Source organism: Hemiscyllium ocellatum, chromosome 1, assembly GCF_020745735.1.
Source record: "Hemiscyllium ocellatum isolate sHemOce1 chromosome 1, sHemOce1.pat.X.cur, whole genome shotgun sequence".
NCBI lineage: Eukaryota > Metazoa > Chordata > Chondrichthyes > Orectolobiformes > Hemiscylliidae > Hemiscyllium > Hemiscyllium ocellatum.
Window position 1 is genome coordinate 163,747,634 of NC_083401.1, and position 15,348 is coordinate 163,762,981.

At 38.9% G+C, this 15,348-nt stretch overlaps 1 protein-coding gene across 1 annotated transcript in view; it reads right to left on the reverse strand.

Annotated features, from left to right (window-relative positions):
• Window positions 1-15,348, reverse strand: part of lrba (LPS-responsive vesicle trafficking, beach and anchor containing) — an 866,835-nt gene that overhangs the window by 673,694 nt on the left and 177,793 nt on the right. The window contains exons 27-28 of the mRNA XM_060827381.1: window positions 5,218-5,345; window positions 1,738-1,845 (exon numbers count right to left, since the gene is read on the reverse strand). Of these exons, the coding sequence (XP_060683364.1) occupies window positions 1,738-1,845; window positions 5,218-5,345 (236 nt within the window). The remainder of the gene's footprint in view (window positions 1-1,737; window positions 1,846-5,217; window positions 5,346-15,348) is intronic.

A 15,348-nucleotide genomic window follows, 5' to 3' on the forward strand; every position in this document is an offset into this window, starting at 1 on the left:
TAAATTTCACACACAAGTCACCTGAAATTAAAACAAATATTTGGATCACAAAGTGTTTGATTCTAATACTGTAATTTCAAGAGTTTAGTATGTCTGGTATTTCTTAAATAACAGACATACTAAACCCTCGAGTTCTGCATTCATAGTTATCAAAAGCTAAAAGTTATACAATAATTGCATTGTGTAATTTCAGTTCTTAAGGTAACTGATTTCCTTCTAACCAACTAGAAGAACAATCTGCAGTGAATCATTTCAACAGATTTTAGTAGTAACATGAAGTACAACATAAACAATACTTTTGCATGATTTTGAAAAATAATCAAATCCAATTCTTTACTGACGTTATTCACGCAATTACATTTATGTAATTATTCATGTTCCTTTCTGTCACAGCCACCATTTTATACACACAGGGACTAAGTTTCCTTTAGATACCATCTACTCTATAAGCAACATAGTCGTAGTAGTGGTGGTAGTAGTAGTAGTAGTAATAGTAGTAGCCCAATACTCCCAGTGTCCCTTATCCCATCAGAATTTCTGGGATAAGTCCATTTTCATAAATGTATCAGGTGCCTTTGTTACTAACAGTGACATTAATCAACAGCATTATAATCATTAAAAGAATAAAACTGTTGATTCAGAAAATAAAATAACAAATATGCTAGGAATAGTCAGCAATTCTGACAGCAGCCATAAAACGCAAAACATAGTTTTAAGTGGAGTTAAATTGTTCTCCAGTACAATTTTGTGGCTGGACCCAGAGGAGTTGTCCAAATAAATGTTGTCCCAATACTTTCTTTTCGTAAACAGCTGGTTTCTTCATTGCAATCAATTATTACCCAAATGCCTCCAGTGGAAAAATTCTGACATCGTTAACTAGATATCAGCAATACAGATGCATTGTTTATGCTCAACATTGCTAAAGATACAAACAAGGAACTTAAAATGTGGCTTGAATTCCTGCATTTTCACACATCCATCAATTTGAAGATGAGCAGACCCCGTCTCATGCTTAATATATTTCCATGACCAGCATGGAGAGCTTTCTTAAGCCTAGCTCAATTTCTTACCCTCACCTGCTCCAACTATAATACTCAAACACCAGAAAGGCTACAGAAATTCAGATATCTAATGCTTTGCTGTTCAGACGTTTTTAAACATGCGGACGAAATAGTTCTCCCCAACTACAAATCCCCTCCTATCCCTAATTTCTTCAGCTAACCTAAAATTTGTTAAATTGAAGGGGAAAGTTCATAACAAAGTTAATGAGTGCAAAACATATTGATTTAGTAGTAGCAGTATGAAAACTATAGAGTTCAAGTTCTGTAAAATTTCCTCTTTCTCACATCCCCAAACATATAAAACACCAATGCATTAATTTGCTACAAAACTGAATTAACTTACCATCAGTGATATAAGCATAATCTGAAGAAACCGTGCTACTGTACAATGGCTTCCAATCAATAGTTATAAAACATTTTCTGACACAGAAAATGTCATATTTGTTACATTTACAAGCCGCATCAGTGCCTTAAAAGTCAATCATTTATTGTGGAAATGAAGGCACGTATAGATGTAACCAGGTAGGGATGTCAGGCTCTCTTCCTCAAAAGACATTAGAAAATTGGTTGGGGTTTTAATAAAATCTTTTAAAACTTTTAGTGTTCAACTGTGATCACTCATGAAAATTACTAAAAATCAGAAAACTAAAAAAAAACCACAAACTGTGAAACTTACAACATCTCTGAACACAACTGCTCGAAGTCTATTGATGTCCATATCTTGTAGCAATCGGTCAAGATCTCTTACTGGTGAAATACCACCTGTTGCAACATCAGTAGAACTCTAAAAGGAACAAACAGAAACATGTCACTAATCAAGCTCTGAAAGCAAAATCACAATGTTAATCAAAATGATTTTTCACAAAGTTATTAATGTGCTGTAATTAATCTCCAAATTTCTTTTTCTCTGAGCTTGTTTTTATATATTCCCCTTTAGTCAAATTTATCCCCCTGTGAAGACATAGAATCATACAGTCATAGAGATGTACAGCATGGAAACAGACCCTTCGGTCCAACCCGTCCACGCCAAACAGATATCCCAACCCAATCCAGTCCCATCTGCTAGCAACCAGCCCATATCCCTCCAAACCCTTCCACTTCATATACCCATCCAAATGCCTCTTAAATGTTGCAATTGTACTAGCCTCCACCACTTCCTCTGGCAGTTCATTCCATACAGATACAACCCTCTGTGTGAAAAAGTTGCCCCTTAGGTCTCTTTTATACCTTTCCCCTCTCACCCTAATCCAATGCCCTCTTGTTCTGGACTCGCCCACTCGAGGGAAAAGACTTTGTCTATTTATCATATCCATATCTCTCATAATTTTGTAAACCTCTATAAAGGTCACCCCTCAGCCTCCAACACTCCAGGGAAAAAAGCTCCAACCTATTCAGCCTCTGCCTATAGCTCAAATCTGCCAACCCTGCCAACATCCTTGAAATTCTTTTCTGAACTCTTTCAAGTTTCACAACATCTTTCCAATAGGAAGGAGACCGGAATTGCACGCAATATTCCAACAGTGGCCTAATCAACGTCCTGTACAGCCACAACACGACCTCCCAACTCCTATGCTCAATACTCTGACTAATAAAGGAAAGCATACCAAACACCTTCTTCACTATCCTATCTACCTGCGACTCCACTTTCATGGAGCTATGAACCTGCACTCCAAGGTCTCTTTGTTCAGGAACACTCACTAGGACCTCATCATCAAATGTGTACGTCTTGCTAAGATTTGCTTTCCCAAAATGCAGCACCTCACATTTATCTGAATTAAACTTCATCTGTCATTTTGCAGCTCATTGGCCGATCTGATCAAGATCCTGTTGTAATCTGAGGTAACCCTCTTCACTGTCCACGACACCTCCAATTTTGGTGTCATTTGCAAACTTACTAACTGTACATCTTTTGCTCGCATCCACATCATTTATATAAATGATAAGTAGTCGAGGGCCCAGCATGATCTTTGTGGCACTTCACTGGTCATAGGCCTCCAGTCTGAAAAACAACCCTCCCCCACCACCATCTGTCTTCTACCTTTGACCCAGTTCTGTATCCAAATGGCTAGTTTTCCCTGTATTCTATGAGATCTAACCTTGCTAATCAGTCTCCCATGGGGAACCTTGTCATGTACCTTACTGAAGTCCATATAGATCACATCTACTGTTCTGCCCTCATCAATCTTCTTTGTTATTTCTTCAAAAAAGTCAATCAAGTTTTTGAGACATGATTTCCCACGCACAAAGCCATGTTGACTATCCCTAATCAGTCCTTGCCTTTCCAAATACATGTACATCCTGTCCCTCAGGATTCCCTCCAACAACCTGCCCACCACCGAGGTCAGGCTCACTGGTCTATAGTCCCCTGACTTGTCCTTACCGCCCTTCTTAAACAGTGGCACCATGTTAGCCAACCTCCAGTCTTCCGGCACCTCACCTGTGACTATTGATGATACAAATATTGCAACTAGAGTCCCAGCAATCACTTCTCAAGCTTTCCACAGAATTCTCAGGTATATCTGATCGAGTCCTGGGGATTTATCCACCTTTATGCGTTTCAAGACATCCAGCACTTCCTCCTCTGTAATATGGACATTTTGCAAGGTATCACCAGCTATTTCTCTATATTCTATATCTTCCATATCCTTTTCTACAGTAAGGACCAATGCAAAATACTTGCTTAGTGTCTTCCCCATTTTCTGCGGTTCCATACAAAGGCAGCCTCGTTGATCTGTGAGGGGTCCTATTCTCTCCCAAGTTACCCTTTTGTCCTTAATATATTTGTAAAAACTCTTTGGATTCTCCTTAATTCTATTTGTCTAAGCTATCTCATGTCCCCGTTTTGCCCTCCTGATTTCCCTCTTAAGTATACTTCTACTCTCTTTATACTCTTCTAAAGATTCACTCGATCTCTCCTGTCTATACCTTACATATGCTTCCTTCTTTTTCTTAACCAAATTCTCAACTTCTTTAGTCATCTAGCATTCCCTATACCTACCAGCCTTTCCTTTCACCCTAAAAGGAATAGACTTTCTCTGGATTCTCGTTATCTCATTTCTGAAGGCTTCCCATTTTCCAACCATCCCTTTATCTGCGAACATCTGCCCCCAATCAGCTTTTGAAAGTTGTTGCCTAATACTGCCAAAATTGGCCAAAAAGTTACAAACCAATCGTAGGAACATTGTCTTTTCACTAAGAACATGAGTTGAATCCAAACAAATGGGGTAACACAGGGTGGCAAAAAGAGAAAATGTTTAGCTTTATTTCAATTAGCATAAATCAATAGAAGTAAACACTTCGATGACACTGACTTCAGTCAGCGTTAAGACATACCAGTGTGACTAGTACTTTCCTATGATTCACCAGAGCTTCTACTCCCTACCATCCTACACTCAAAACATGAATTCTCAGGAGTGTGAATAGGTTACAATTTGATACGGACAGAATCTGGCTGCCACTGTGTATGAAACACAGAAAGTAATTAGGAAAGCTGACAGAATATTATGCAGAATAGAATGGGAGCCATGGAAATACTCAATTATAGAAATACTAGATTAATGAAAGGGAAAGAGTACAATCGAGCTGACGAGGTATTGTTTTGAGAGCTTAACCAGTAAGTTAGCTGAGGGAGAACTAGGGATGTGGCATTTTTGGATTTTAAGAAACCCTTTAATAAAGTCCTACATGACAGGAAAATGGAAGTTTGAGGTTACAATCATGAGCCTTGATCTTGTTAAATGGCAGAGCAGGCTTGAGGGGCTTAATAGCCTAATCCTGCTCCCTTCTCGTAATATTTCTTTCCATGTATTTCGCAAATAACTAGATCCTGTTCTTAGCCAGAAAAGTCATAAAACAGCAAACTCTCAAACTAAGTCCTTGAACATCTCCTAGAGTGTGGCACTGGATGAAAACCAGTAATCTTCAATGGACCAATGCAGTTTTATTGTTCATCATTTTTTCAACCATTTCAGAAATCTATGCAATTAAATTATGTCTATTGTTAGTACCCACAATGCCATGCCATCACATTTTGAAATGTGCTGCTGTGAAATTAATTTGTGAAAAAAAGAATCAACCACAACAGTTATCTAGAAATCAGATCTAATAGAATTCCACCTTCCTGGGTCAGTGTTCTGCATACAAATCATATACTTGCCTTGGCTGTTAACTTTCCACTTCCAAGGAGGCTCTGCATCGTTTTTTGAGTTTTCGCATTATCAGCACCAGATTTTGTTCGACTTACTTGCTGACATTCCAAACAGCTTCTGACTGCAACACCACATACTGCCATTGGAGAAAAGGAAAAATTAAAAGGAAGTCAGGTTCTGGATAACTGAACAGGATGATGTTGTTCTTTCGGTATACCACTCAAATATACATAGAGGAAATGTTTTGTACATGAAAGAAAACTGGTGGAAACTGTAGTACTCTAATAGCACATTATAACCATCATTCAAGTTGAATGGTAATCCCAGTAAAGTGACAGGTAATTCATGATTGGTCTTCCTTTCACTTGCATTGTGTTCTTTTTAGAATTCACAGAAGTTCTCATTCTCACTGTCATCAGTTGTGACAGCCATTTAGTCATGTCTTTTTATCATATAACTCTTAAATATTGCCAAACCATTGCCAGCTTCAAGCATTCCGATCAAATATTCTAGCAAGAACGTATTCCCTTTTTTTTGGCTCATTCATGCGATGTGGGTATCGCTGGCAGGCCAGCATTTATTGCCTCACCTTAATTGCCCAGAAGACAGTTGAGTCAACCACATTGCTGTCGGTCTGGAATCACATACGGGCCAGACCAGGTAAGGATGGCAGTTTCCGTCCCTAAAGGACATTAGTGAACCAGATAGGTTTTTCTGACAATCGACAATGGTTTCATTGTCATCATTAGATTTTTATTGAATTCAAACTCCACCATCTGCCATGATGGGATTCAAACCCAGATTCAAATTTCCTACACACTGGGAAACAATTTAATTGCCATAGAAATCTCTACTTTATAATCATATCTTTAATATGTGGAAAACAGATAGACCTGGGAGCATGAGAAGCATGAAGTGCAATGGTAGCAATCTGGAAATTACAAAGGAACTGAAATGTTCTGCTGTAAGAGAAGTATGATGAAACTGAAACAATGGAGGAATGTCACTATTCTTCCCAGAGATTAAATTTCAGAGATTCAGTCATGTATATTTGGTCACCCTGATCATCCACATGATACTTCTTGAAATAGGAGGCAAATGCGTATTTTTCAAAAGACAGGTTTTATCTCCATAGTGGTAGATAACTTAAAGCTTGAACTTCCAGTTAGTTGCTGGAAGGCAGCTGAAAGGATGGAATGTCAAGAATTAATACTTCAAAGCATTTCTTGTAACAAATGATTGAATAATTTCAAACCAAACCTACTAAGGGACAGTGTCATGTGTAACCATAAATGGATAATTCATCCACCCAGAACCACGCTAAAGCTATGTTCACCTTTTGCATGGCTTGTTTCCTTTTTACTTTGCCAGCTAGGTAACTTCTAATCCTGAACTGCCATGCACTGGGAGAATTGCACATTAGATCCCTTCTTCTAGCTTTAATTTAGGCAAACTTTCCACCCTTCTTAATACTTTCCACAAACAAAGTCTTCAATCTGAGCCCAAGCATTTTGTGTGTGAATGGTGAAGTCAGCATTTCCTCCACCTAGAAACACTTCATCCTTCAATTTATCAGATTCTCTCAACTTCACAGGTGGCTGCAAATCACACAAGACAAGCTGAAAAATGTTATTTGTGATACTTCTGGATTCATAAGTATGCACATCTCAAAAACAGTTGGCCCTACCCTCTTCCCTGACAATGAAAAGCACATTAGTCCCATACCTAAGTACAAATGCTAATTAGTTATCTTTGATCTGACTCCCCTTCCTCTTAGAAGTGAAGGCAGGCCACCATAGTCCCAGAGATCGCAGGTGTGCTCTCTCATTAGAGGAAGACAACTGGTGGTTGATTTAACCTAAGGATTACCATGCCTCAGATGAAAGGCAAGATTGAGACCGCAGGACCTTCAATGGTAACCTTAGTCAGTGTGGTAACAGAACCTATACTATTGATGTTACTCCGCATTGCAAACCAACCGGCCAGCCGACTGAACTAACTGAAGTAAATAGGTTACAGCACCACTGTTTACATCTCGAGAACTATAGCACTGTCAGTTACTTTGGGACTATTCAAAGACTGTGGTCATTGACTGCTAGCATAAATAACTTGTACCTTCCCACCAGTAAAAAAAGTTTCCTTTTGATCTCGAGCTGTCAATTCATTCAATCTTACTGTCATATAGAAGCCAAGAGAAATCACATAAAGAAGTTAATTGATCCCAAAATCAAAGACACAATCACAATTATATATCTCAGTTGTAACAATAGAAAGAGCTATCAAAGATTCAACTCTTTCGTGCATTCATTTTGGGTTGAGTTATGCCAGTGAATCCCATAAGTAATATGCACAGTGTCATTTTATGAAAATTGCCTTACAATGACTCAATCTCAAACTGATGCAAAAATAGCATCTTTTTTAACATTGCTTTCTTTCACATATGTATAACGTGACTCTCTCCAAAAGAAAGCTGAACTAACACAAAGTACAAATTCAACTCTTTATTCCAAAGTAAGGGGACAGCAGCAGAAACCAGTAAGTATGACAACAGTAATTTAGCTCAATTAAAATTATACAAAAATTACATTTTGTATAATGGAAAATATTGAAAAGAAGTCTATTCATACAGCAGATTATTACAACTGTGGAAAGATATAAAAGAGACCTAAGGGGCAACTTTTTCACACAGAGGGTGGTACGTGTATGGAATGAGCTGCCAGAGGAAGTGGTGGAGGCTAGTACAATTGCAACATTTAAGAGGCATTTGGATGGGTATATGAAGAGGAAGGGTTTGGATGGATATGGGCCGGGTGCTGGCAGGTGGGACTAGATTGGGTTGGGATATCTGGTTGGCATGGACGGGTTGGACCAAGGGGTTTGTTTCCGTGCTGTACATCTCAATGACTCTAATAGGATTCAAATTCCTGTCCAAGGTTCTGTTGGAGAGGTTGAGATTTTCCTGGACTATAAGCTGGAGGAATGAGGAACTTGAAGGACAAATTTCCATTTCTGGGACACTGGCGTTGATGCTAGGGCCTAACAAGTATATTGAAATACATTTCAGGCTAACTGCTGATTTACTGATTTAAATAAAGCATTTGGATTGTGGCTGTAAGAAAATAGCACATATTGCAACTTTCCATTCAAAAACTATCACTGCAAGGAAGGCACTGAGCTTTACCACTTGTGCTGATGTCAATACTACAATTCACCTGAATATTAATTCAAAGTTGATGGGTGAGAATCATTATCCTAGACTACTTTTAGTTTCCAATTATTCTTTGAAGCAACTGTCACAGACTTGAATATGAACCAAAAAATTGTAACAAATAAAATGGTAGAATTACAAAACATGTACATTCCAACACTACACACTCAATACTCCTACAAAACGCTTATAGAGCCATACAGATCTCTAGCACAGAAACAGGGCCTTTGACCTATTGAGTCTGCAGCGTTCAAAAGCAACCACTTAACTATTCTCATGCCATTTTCTAGCACTTGACCCAGAGCCTTGTATGTTCTGGCATCACAAGTGTAAGAATCTAAATACTTCTGAAATGTTGTGAGGGTTTCTGCCTCTACCACCCTTACAGGCAGTGAGGTTCCAGATCCTCACCACCCTCACAGTAAAAACACTTTTCCTTACATCCTCTCCAAACACTCTGCCCCTTAACTTGAACCCATACCCCCTCTCATTGGTCACACCAGCAAGGGGAAGACTGTTTTCCATCTCTGCCTCTCATACTCCAAATTAAGTGTCTGTATTTTTCCTGAACGTGCATACACTAGACACTATTGCCTTGTATGTCAGAAGGAAATAAGGTGCTTGAAGTTTTAGTGATAATTAACAGAATGCACATTTTAATGTGTGCAATACAAACAAATAATGGATTTACAGATCTTTTTAGCACTGGAATTATATACTGTTTGTGGCAGATTTAAAACTGCCAATTATTTAGAATACATGAATTCAAAATTTGACAGCTAATACGCAAATTAAAAAATATCCTACAATATAACAGAAAAAACTTCAATGGTTTTATACATTACATACATAATGTATGTCAATTGTAAAGGATTCTGACTAATTAATACAACTTGAGTCAGTGAAGAACAGTATTTCTATTACAGCATTCATATAGCTATTCAAACTTAAACCTATTTTAAGCAATTATCTAAAGTACTGACAAATACGATTCCTTGCAAGTCCTGTGGAAAATTACTTCTAAATTTTTAATGGTATTAAATAACCTCAAGCACTGAAGACCATAGCAAAATCTTTTCCTATCTTTTTAATGGATCAAAAGAAAAATGAAGATTCTTATCATAATTTGCAACTCAGAAAATGAAGAACAACATTTCAATGTTTTTCTTTTAAATTCACTTCATATGGATAGCGATAAACGAAAAGGAATTAAAATGATAATTATCTTCCGACATCACATAAACTGATTTGTACATGACATTTACACAATTTATACAATTTCTCATATATGACCTAATAAACAAACTGCTGTTCAATACTTTCAGAATTTAGAGGAAGTATACCAATAAGAGTGGTTCTCAGAAAAAGTGCCCAGAAATGCACAAAGTACAAGCTCACATTAATTGTAGCTCAAAGCAAGCTGATCTGAAACTCAGCAAGTGAAATTAACAGTCTAAATTCCACCATCACAGTCAAAAATGTCATGAACAGAAATGCATGCACTATTATATATCTGGTCAAATCAGAGCTTAAAACAAGATCAGCTTTTGTACTCAATACCTTTCTTTGTAAAGTCTATATACTTTGCTAGCTAATTTGTTCATACGTCCTCCATCTTCAAAGGTTCAATGCATATTAACACTCAGATTTTGCCATCAATGCACTCACTTCATGCGCTTTTTGCTCTGGGGCATCTTTACCAGCTGTGTCACTTGTTCCTCCCAACAAAACATTAACTCCCTTCCCTGATCCAAAGACACTGCCAGACCTGCCAAATTCTTCCAGCACTTGGTTTTTAATTTTACAACTTGCTGCTTCTGTCTTTAAGCAAACCATTTTTTTTCAAATCTTAGCTGACACAGACTGTTTTATGTCACTAATCTCAATTTTATTAATCAGTTCTTCATGAGGTACTTTGTCAACTGCTTTCTTAAACACCATATGAACAACATCTACTGCATTACCTTCACCAACTTTCAAACACCAAACTTTGTTTTAACCAGCACTCTGTAAAAGTTATAGCTCTCAAATACTGGAAACTTACTGTTTTATCGCGATATCCAAGTAGTCAGTTGATGGTGCAAATGAGAAGACTCGCTGCCAGTATGTTTTACTTAAATCATTAAATAATAATGCAACTTTGCCTTATGCTGTAAATAAAGTATAACAGTGATGTGTACACTCCCTGTGTTACATTTCTATTACTTAGTGTGCGTTTTTACATTGATCATGTGGACCTCTTAATCAACCACAATATCTGATCAACCAGCATACTCCTGGTCCCTTAGATGCTGATTAATAAAAAGATTGCCGAAATTCATTAAAATACTTCAATGATCAGTCAAACACGATCAGTCTTTTATAGCTCTGCACCAGCTCTCTTTATCAACACAAACTTAGCATATAAAACACACAAGCCTATACTCCACAAAAAAGTCAAACATGTGCAAATGGTGTCCAAGATCCACACACATATACAGTCTTTTTACAGCTCATCTCAGGGTACTCCCCTCGACTCAAGACCTAGGCAACACAACAGATGGGACATGCTAACAAAGGGAATTGTCGCATTATTTGTCACTCTGAATAGCAAACCTTACACACATTTCTTCTGCTGGTCGTTCAACAACACAAAATACTGCAGGCGCTGGAAGGCTGAACTAAAGGCAGTAACTATTGGAAAGACTCAGCAAGTCTAGCAGTATCTATTTAGAGAGAAACAGTGTTAACCTTTCACGTTGTTTCCTTTATGTAAACGCTTCCATTTGTCTCTGGTCTCCACATGCTCTGACTTAATTCATTATTCTAGTAGCAAGCAGCTTATCCAAGATAGTGAAGAAATCTAACAAAATACATCGCTTTTTTGTTTTCAGTGTTGTTGTTCAAGCAGACCTTTCCCTTCATTACAATGTTATCTATGTGCCTATTCTCTGGAACTGCAACATTTTTCAAATCTTATTATCAAATAATAGCAATAGTGCCTCCACTATCCTGTCTAAAATATACAGATTCACTCCACTCAGATTAAGGGTTTTAGCGAGAGTTAGATTTTTTGATTATTACCTCACTTTTCATTTTAACTACAATGATATAATTTATAATCCTATCCTCTGATGAAACAACCAGCTGATACGTCAACCTTGAAAAACAAAGTAATTATTTGTTATTTTTGCATTTCACTCTTTTAAGTCTTTTAAGTGTTGTAATTTTGCAAGCCTCTGCCACTTCCTCTGGTGGCACATTCCATACATGCACCACCCTGTGAGAAACAGTTGCCCCTTAGGTCCCTCTTAAATCTTTCCCCTCTTAGCTTAAACTTCTGTCCTCAAATTTTAGAATCCCCTTCCCTGGTGGAAAGATCTTCACTATTCATCCTATCCATGATCTTCATGATTTTATAAACTTCTATAACGTCACCCCCTAAGATCTGACGCTCCAGGTAAAACAGCCCCAGTCTGTTCAGCCTCTCCCTATTGCTCAAATCCTCCATCCCTGCCAACATCCTTGCAAATCTTTTCTTAAGCCTTTCAAGTTTCACAACATCCTTCCTATAGTAGGGAGACCAAAATTGAATGCAGTACTCGAAAAGTAGCCTCACCAATGTCCTATACAGCCTCAACATGACGTCACAACTACCCTAATCAATGCACTAACCAACGAAGACAAGTGTACCAAACACCTTCTTCGCTATTGTCTGTCTGTGACTCTGCTTTCAAGGAACTATGAATCTGCACGCTTTGTTAAATGTACAGGTCCTGCCTTACCAAATTGCAGCACCTTACATTTATCTAAATTAAACTAATCTGCCACTCCTCAGCTCATTGGACATCAAGGTCACAATGTATTCTGAGGTAACCTAATGAACAGCTTATGCTCGAAATGTCAACTCTCCTGCTCCTCGGATCTGCCTGATCAGTTGTGCTTTTCCAGCACCTCACCTTTTGACTTTGAATTCCAGCATCTGCAATCTTCACTTTCTCCTAACTTTCTCTGCTGTCCATTACAGCACCAATTTTGAGGTTATCTGCAAACTTATCAACCATACCCCCTATATTTACAGCCAAATCATTTGTGTAAATGACAAAAAAGAAAACAGTGAACACAGCACTGATCCTTCTGGCACACTACTGGTCACAGGCATCCAGTCCAAAAAGCAACGCTCTGTCTCCAACCTTTGAGCCAATTTTGGATCCAAATGGCTACTTCTCTCCGTATTCCACCTGATCTAATCTTTTTAACCAATCAACCATGCAGAACCTTGCCGAACGACTTACTGAAGACGGTACAGACAACATCTACCATTCTGTCTTCATCAATCCTCTTTACCAATTCTTCAAAAAAAAAACTCAGGTTTGAAAGACATGACTTCCCACATAAAAAACCATGCTGACTATCCCTAATCAGTCCTCACCTTTCCAAATACATGTACATCCTTTCCCTCAGCACCACCTCCAACAATTTGCCCACAGTTACATCAGGCTCACCAGTCTATAGTTCCCTGACTTTTCCTTACCACCTTTCTTAGATAATGGCAGCACGTCAGCCAACCTCTAGTCTTCCAGCACCTCACCCGTGGCTATCAATGATGCAAATATCTCAGCAAGGGGCCCAGCAATCACTTTCCTAGCTTCCCACAAAGTTTAGGATAAACATGATCTGGTCCCAGGGATTTAACCCCTTTATGTGTTTAAGGCAGCCAACATCACCTCCTCTGTAATATGGACACTTCCAACACGTTGCTGTTTATCTCTCCAAGTTCTCTAGCTTCCACATCCTTCTTCAAGTAAACACGCTTGCAAAATACTCATTTAGTATCTCACCCATCTCCTTCAGCTCCACATATAGACAGCCTTGATGATCTTGAAGGGACCCTATTATCTCCCTAGTTACTCTTTTGCCCTTCATGTATTTGTAGAATTCCTTTGGATTTTCTAACTATTTGCCAAAGCCACGTCATGTCCCCTTTCTGCCCTCCTGATTTCCCCCTTAAGGATACACCCACTGCCCTTATACTTCTGTAGGGATTCTCTTGATCCCTGTTGTGTATATCTGAAATATGGTTCCCTCTTTCTCTTGACCAAAACTTCAATTTCTCTAGTCATTTAACATTTCCTACACCTAACAGCCTTGCTCGTCACACTAACAGGAACATACTGCCTTTGGATTCTCATTATCTCATTTTTCAAAGCTTCCCAGTTTCCAGCTATCCCCTTTACCGGCGAATATCTGCCCTCAGTCAACTTGCGAAAGTACATGCCTAATACCAAAACTGGCCTCCCTCCAATTTAGACTTGAACTTTTAGATCCGGTCTATCATTTTCCATTACTATTTTAAAACTAATAAAATTATGATCACAGGCCCAAATTACCCTCCCCCCCCCCGACACCAGTCACTTGTGTTGCCCTATTTCCCAAGAGTTTTGCTCCTTCTCTAGTACGTACATCCACATACTGAATAAGAACATTTTCTTAAAAAACTCCTCACCATTTGATCTCTTAACACCATGACATTCCCAGTCTATATTTGGAAAGTTAAAACCCCATACTATTGCCACCCCATTATTCTTACAATAACACAGATCTCCTTACAGATTTGCTTCTCAATTTCCCACTGACTATTGGGGGCCTATAGTTCAATAAAGGTGTTCATCCCTTTCTTATTTCTTAGTCCCACCCAAATAACTTCACTGGATGCACTCCCTGGAATATCTTCCCTAAATGAATATTTTGCATCAGTGTTTACTGTGGAAAAGGATATGGGAAGATATAGACTGTAGGGAAATAGATGGTGACATCTTGCAAAATGTCCAGATTAGAAAGGAGGAAGTGCTGGATGTCTTGAAATGTTAAAGGTGGATTAAATCCCTACGACCTGATCAAGTGTACCCGAGAACTCTGTGGGAAGCTAGAGAAGTGATTGCTGGGCCTCTCGCTGAGATATTTGTATCATCGATAGTCACAGGTGAGGTGCCAGAAGACTGGAGGTTGGCAAACGTGGTGTCACTATTTAAGAAGGGGGATAAAGACACGCCAGGGAGCTATAGACCAGTGAGCCTGACCTCTGTGGTCGGCAAGTTGTTGGAGGGAATCCTGAGGGACAGGATGTACATGTATTTGGAAAGGCAAGGACTGATTCAGGATAGTTAACATGTCTTTGCACGAGGGAAATCATGTCTCACAAACTTGATTGAGTTTTTTGAAGAAGTAACAAAGAAGATTGATAAGGCAGAGCAGTGGAAGTGATCTATATGGATTTCAGTAAGGCGTTCGACAAGGTTTCCCATGGGAGACTGATTAGCAAGGTTAGATCTCATGGAATACAGGGAGAACTAGCCATTTGGATACAGAACTAGGTCAAAGGTAGAAGACAGATGGTGGCGGGGGAGAGTTATTTTTCAGACTGGAGGCCTGTGACCAGTGGAGTGCCACAAAGATCGGTGCTGGGCCCTTACATAAATGATTTGGATGCGAGCATAAGACGTACAGTTAGTAAGTTTGCAGATGACACCAAAATTGGAGGTGTAGTAGACAGCGATGAGGGTTACCTCCGATTACAACAGGATCTTGACCAGGTGGGCCAATGAGCTGAGAAGTAGCAGATGGAGTTTAATTCAGATAGATGCGAGGTACTGCAAATTTTAGCAGGACTTGTACACTGAATGGTAAGGTCATAGGGAATGTTGCTGAACAAAGAGACCTTGGAGTGCAAGTTCATAGCTCCTTGAAAGTAGAGTCGCAGGTAGATAGGATAGTGAAGGCGGCGTTTGGTACGCTTTCCTTTATTGGTCAGAGTATTGAGTAAAGGAGTTGGGAGGTCATGTTGCGGCTGTACAGGACATTGGTTAGGCCACTGTTGGAATATTGCTTGCAATTCTGGTCTCCTTCCTATTGGAAAGATGTTGTGAAACTTGAAAGGGTTCAGAAAAGATTT